The sequence below is a fragment of the Triticum aestivum genome, chromosome 2B (assembly GCF_018294505.1).
Source record: "Triticum aestivum cultivar Chinese Spring chromosome 2B, IWGSC CS RefSeq v2.1, whole genome shotgun sequence".
Taxonomy (NCBI): domain Eukaryota; kingdom Viridiplantae; phylum Streptophyta; class Magnoliopsida; order Poales; family Poaceae; genus Triticum; species Triticum aestivum.
Window position 1 is genome coordinate 64,652,676 of NC_057798.1, and position 6,169 is coordinate 64,658,844.

General features: G+C 46.0%; 1 protein-coding gene across 1 annotated transcript; it reads left to right on the forward strand.

Moving 5' to 3' along the window:
• Positions 1-1,019: 1,019 nt before the first annotated feature.
• Positions 1,020-2,846, forward strand: LOC123040467 (putative F-box/FBD/LRR-repeat protein At1g66290). The gene is made up of 2 exons (XM_044463304.1): positions 1,020-2,120; positions 2,217-2,846. Exons 1-2 carry the CDS (start codon positions 1,083-1,085, stop codon positions 2,532-2,534), a joined length of 1,356 nt encoding a protein of 451 aa, XP_044319239.1. The 5' UTR covers positions 1,020-1,082; the 3' UTR covers positions 2,535-2,846.
• The last annotated feature ends 3,323 nt before the right edge of the window (positions 2,847-6,169 follow it).

Sequence of the window (6,169 nt, forward strand, 5' to 3'; positions counted from 1 at the left end):
TATAAGGGTGTGTTTGTTTTGAGGGACATGTTTCAGTGGTTGTGGGTATCCCCAACCAATTAGCCAGGTACCATTTTCCCTGGTCTCAATGAGTGTGAGTAGCCAGAAATTTATTTGGTTTGATGGATAAAAGGGGGGCTAGTAGTGGTGGATAGAGGTTGTGGTGACTTTTTTGATTAAGGTTTCGAGATTACCCCATAGCTTGTAATTTTTAAACATAGAACAATCAAATATGATATTAACAAAAATAATTTTTAAAAAGCAGAGCAGAGAACAACCTGGACTAGTCCTACAAGGGAAAGAGAGTGAAAATACTAAGACATGACACCATGCTTAATTTCTAATGTGTTGAGGACTTGAGGTACAGAGAACAGACACCAGAAATAGCGCGTGCAGCCTCCATCAAAGTCCTTGTATTAACGTCTATATACACCTGTGTACACACACACACACACACACACACACACACACACACACACACACACACATGTCTATCTGCCAAGCAGCCTCCATCCACATGGCATCAGCGTCCGCACGCGGCACTCACATGTGTCTGCCGCCGTGACCTGTGTCATCCTGAAGCTCGAGCGGTGTAGAAAAAAAGGAAGGAGAGAGTGCACGGCAAGAAGGAAGATATTAGGAAGGAGGGAGTTGCCACGCACTCACCTTTGTCGTCCTCTAGCTCCAGCGGGAGATAGATCAGACAAGCACGGTTGCACCTTTAGGTGCAGTGTCGAACATCTTCATTCTTTTTGAGAGAGAGAACATCTTCTGCTGAATTGATTTGCAAGTTGACAAAATAGTGTAATGCTACTGCAGCACCAGGCCAGCCGTAGAGCACGAGTGATGTAAGGAGTGTGGAGTGGAAACTGACCCAAAAAAACCTCGGGGAGCACGTCAACTCTTCCCATCACACGGAGAACACACGCAGACCCGAAAAAGGCCTCGCGGAGCTTCCTCCCCCTAATCTCCCGGTGCTCCTCCCCCCTCTCCCGGCTCAGTTTCCCCATTCCCTCGACCCCCAGCGGCAGCCTACAGCTTCCGAGACATTGACACAGAACCCAGACCCCGCCGGCTAACCCATGGCCCCCATGGCGCCGAGGAAACGCGCCAGATACTGCTGCGGCCTCTGCGGCCTCCCAAAGAAGGGCCATGTCTGCCACTTCGCCGGCGGTTCGTCTTCGGCGCGGCTGGTGCAGGGCCGAGAAGAAGCGCCGCCGCCCAGGGACCCTCCTGCTGCTGGCGCCAAGAAGGAGGAGGTCACCATCATCACCGCCCTCCCCAACGACGTCCTAGGCACCATCATCTCCGCGCTCCCCATCGACGAGGCCGCCCGCACAAATGCCATCTCCAAAGGCTGGAAACACGTCTGGCGCGACTACACCCCGCTCAACCTCGACGACCGCGACCTCCACAAAATGGCCTGGACCGGAGACAACCTAGTCGACCTTATCTCAGACATCCTCGAGGCTCCACGCGAGGTACGCGCCCGTCGTCTTTCTCTCAGCACGCTATGCCAGCACTCCGGTGATCGAGACCGCTACCCCATCTTCGACCGCTGGTTCCGATCCAAGGTTCTGGATCACCTCGAGGATTTTCATTTCAGCTACCAGCGGGTGAACAACACCGAACCACTACAGGATGGCGAGTTGATGCCGCCGCTGCCGCCATCCGCGCTGAGCTTTTCCTCCCTCCGCGTCGCCAGCTTTGGTTGCTGCCATTTCCCTGAGAATATCTTAGCCTTGGGCGGCATCACTTTTCCATATCTCATCGAGCTCACACTCTGCCGGATAACAAACTCCGAAAACACACTGCACGCCATGATAGCCGCATCTCCAAATCTTGTCTACTTGTACCTTCACAGAAACTATCACTTCCGTCGCGTCCACATCAGCTCGCAAACTATTGTAAGGTTCCGCATGTTTGTTGACCCAGACAGTGATGTGATGGAAGAACTCCTCATCGTCAACACTCCAAGCCTAGAGGAAGTGATGCTCTGGGACCAAGGTGATTGTGGTCCACGAATCATACGTGTCCTGGTTGCCCCAAAACTTCACATCTTGGGTTGTCTGCACAGCGACATGATGTCCACCGTACAGCTTGGGAAGACAGTACTCCAGGTATATATGTATCTAGGAGCCACACAGGGCATCTGTATATATCATTCTTTTGCAATCTTACTTATATACATATTCTTTCGTGCTTTGACGATCCAGGCAATGGTTGACAGCAGTCTAGTGTCATCACTGCATAATGTAAAGGTCTTGAAGCTTGTTGTCCATGGTCTTAGGTTAAATCATGTCATTGACGTCCTCCAATGCTTTCCCTGCTTACAACAGCTTCACATAAATGTGAGTTGGGTCGACCCTTTCTTTCTTTTTGCAATCTTAGTTACGTTCTATATATGTACTCTCTATTTATCCATTCCTATGTTGAGTAGGTCTACTCTAAATTATTCTCTTGCTTCGTTTTCAGACATTGATGAGCCATGTTCCAAACAAGCAGAACGACAATCCAGCTGCTACTACTGTTGAGTGTGTTGATAGACATTTAAAGCAAGTAGTAGTGAGAAATTATTCAGGCAAGAAACCAGATTATAACTTTGCCAAGTTTTTTGTTTTGAACGCAAGAGCGCTAGAGTCCATGAAGCTCCATGTCCCTTTTAGCTGGAACAACGAATGGCGCTCTAGACAACGTATCAAGATGGATTTTAAGAACAGAGCTTCTCCAAATGCTTTGGTTTATTTTGAGGGCACCAAGTGAGCACATGATCAACCGCGCAGACGAGGTGTCAAATTGTGTACCCCCTTGGCACCTAAGTTATGTTTTTTTTTCACAGTTAACTGTTGCCGGTTGTCGTTCCATGTAGTTTGCAGAAACAGAAAGGTTACTTTTATTTGTACTTAATAACATGAAGTTTACATGTGAAATTTCTATGATATATGAACCATACCAACTACATGTATGTCCTTGTGGAAGTGTATTGAGAATAGTGCATGTCTGCATTGTTCCACCGAAATGTTGTGGGTATGATGAATTACCTTGACTTTATGGGAAAAGAATGAGTTCATGATTATTCCAATTTATGATTAATAGATAGAAGGTTCCTTAGGGCATCTCCAAAGCTGACCCGCAAATAGTTTTGGTATATGTCCGTTTTTATGTCCGGATGTGGTCTGTGGACAAGATGCGGGAGCCGCCCATCCAACCGTAGACGCAAACATCCGCCTCTAGTAATGATTTTTCAAGAAATTAACTCTGCCAAACTAATCTCCAGCCAATAGAAAATCCACCTTCTGCCAAATATAAATCAACCTTCCATCATTTGAATCAACCTTCCGCCATTTGGGGTATAATTATAGAAAAATAATTACTCCCGTAATTTGAGGTGCGGCAATTAATGCGGATTTCTTTTCTCTTTTAATCCAACGAGCTAATTAATCCCAAATTAATTAACGGAGTAATAATTAAGGGTGAATAGTGCCAATGTTCCATGACTTGTTTAGTGGCCATCTACAACTATTCCACCTAAACTTTGGGACAATAAGTACACGAGGTAATATCATACTCACGAAAGTTTCTGAACTGATTGACGTGGATAATAGGTGTTGGGATGAGCAACTTATCAGACATATATTCTAGCCCATTGATGCAAATCGTATTTTGAATATACCCCTGGCTCCGGGGATGATGGAGGATTTTGTTTCATGGCACTACAACAAAACTGGAATTTTCTCGGTCAAGATGGCTTATCACATGGAGTGGGATCATCAACACGGACGAAAGTTGAGACAAACAAATTCAGTATTGCCCTCAAGTACTAGTCCAGTTTGGCGCATTCTATGGAAGCTTCGAGTACCGGCTAAAATAAAAGTGCATGTATGGTGAGCTTTGTATGGAGCAATTCCGTGTCGGGTGTGTTGGCAAACCGACATATGGTTACAACATCGGACTGCCCAATTTGTGAATCAGACTGCGAGAGTGTTCTCCATTCGTTCTTCAGGTGCGGCAGGGTGCAAGATATTTGGGCAAATCTTGGCTTGAACTCTATTATAAATGAGCTATGTGAAGCTGAGTCGGAGGGCTTGTCAATCCTAGGAGATTTGCTGCTGATGCCCAATGCCGTCGTCCTGTCGCTCCCGGGCGTGTCCAAGAAGGAGCTTGTGGCGGTGGCCGTGTGGTATATATGGTGGGAACGCCGGTGCTTCACCCATGGTGAGGCCATGCGGGAGCCGACACATTCAGCCCAAGCTATTGTCAGTCTGACAAAGAACTTCATGAGAGCAAAGAAGCAAGGTGCGAGGCGGATCCAGCGGCATGGTTGGACTAAACCACCTGAAGGTTTCGTCAGCCTAAATGTCGATGCTTCCTTCGATGCGGACAGTGGCACTGGTGGAACGGGGGCCATTATTAGAGACTCCATGGGAGCGTTCATTGCGACGTCGGCGAGCAACATCCCTTTCGTAGAGGACGCAGCAACGGCAGAGGCTAGAGGCCTCAAGGATGGGCTGATTCTGGCGAACAACATTGGATGCAATAAGGTGGAGATCCGAGCTGATTGCATGGAGGTGATTGAAACCATGCAACATGGAGGGAATTCTTTAGGTCCAGCTGCAGCCATCTATGAAGAGTGTTCTTTTTTATATCGTAATTTTATTTCTGTTAAGTTTTGTCATTGTCCTATGGAGGCCAATATGGCGGCTGATTAGTTGGCTACAAAGCCGGAGCCCTCGAGAACTATTGTGTGGCAGACCGATGCTCGGACTTTCTGCTTGATGTTCTCTCAAACGATGTAGCCATGTTTCCACATGAAATATAAACCGCCATGATGGCATTTCCCTAAAAAAACTTTGGGACAATAATGTTGTTGCTAAAGAAGGAGGAGGCAGTATGTATTGAGAAATTCAGGCCGATATGTGTACTCAATGTGAGCTTTAATTTTTTTTACTAAAGTTGGGACAAACCGACTGATGTGGATTGCACATAGTATGGTGCAACCAACTTAGACGGCTTTCATGTCGGGAAGAAACACACTAGAGGGTGTGGTTGTCCTACATAAAACACTTCGAGATCCACTCAAAAAAGCTGGATGTGGTTATCTTCAAAGTGGATTTTGAAAAAGCATATTATAAGGTTAAATGGTCGTTCCTCCTGCAGTCCTTACGTATGAACGGATTCGACGATTCCTGGCGGTAACAAGTCGATTCATATGTCACTACTTCCACATGCACAAGGGTCTAAGACAGGGGGAACCGATGTCTCCTATCTTGTTCAGCACAGTAGGGTTATGTTGGCAATTTTGATAGGAAGAGCTAAAGAGGAAGGTGATGTCTACTACACAACCTTCTTCTTGTAGACGTTGTTGGGCGTGCAAGTGCACAGGTTTATAGGACAGTAGCAAATTTCCCTCAAGTGGATGACCTAAGGTTTATCAATCCGTGGGAGGCGTAGGATGAAGATGGTCTCTCTCAAACAACCCTGCAACCAAATAACAAAGAGTCTCTTGTGTCCCCAACACACCTAATACAATGGTAAATTGTATAGGTGCACTAGTTCAGCGAAGAGATGGTGATACAAGTGCAATATGGATGGTAGATATAGGTTTTTGTAATCTGAAAATATAAAAACAGCAAGGTAACTAAAGATAAAAGTGAGCGTAAACGGTATTGCAATGGTAGGAAACAAGGCCTAGGGTTCATACTTTCAATAGTGCAAGTTCTCTCAACAATAATAACATAGATAGATCATATAACAATCCCTCAACATGCAACAAAGAGTGACTCCGAAGCCACTAATAGCAGAGAACAAATGAAGAGATTATGGTAGGGTACGAAACCACATCAAAGTTATTCTTTCGGATCGATCTATTCAAAAGTCCGTACTAGAATAACACCTTAAGACACAAATCAACCAAAACCCTAATGTCACCTAGATACACCATTGTCACCTCAAGTATCCGTGGGCATGATTATACGATATGCATCACACAATCTCAGATTCACCCAACCAACACAAAGTACTTCAAAGAGTGCCCCAAAGTTTCTACCGGAGAGTCAAGATGAAAATGTGTGCCAACCCCTATGCATAGGTTCATGGGTGGAACCCGCAAGTTGGTCACCAAAACATACATCAAGTGGCACATGATATCCCATTGTCACCACAGATAAGC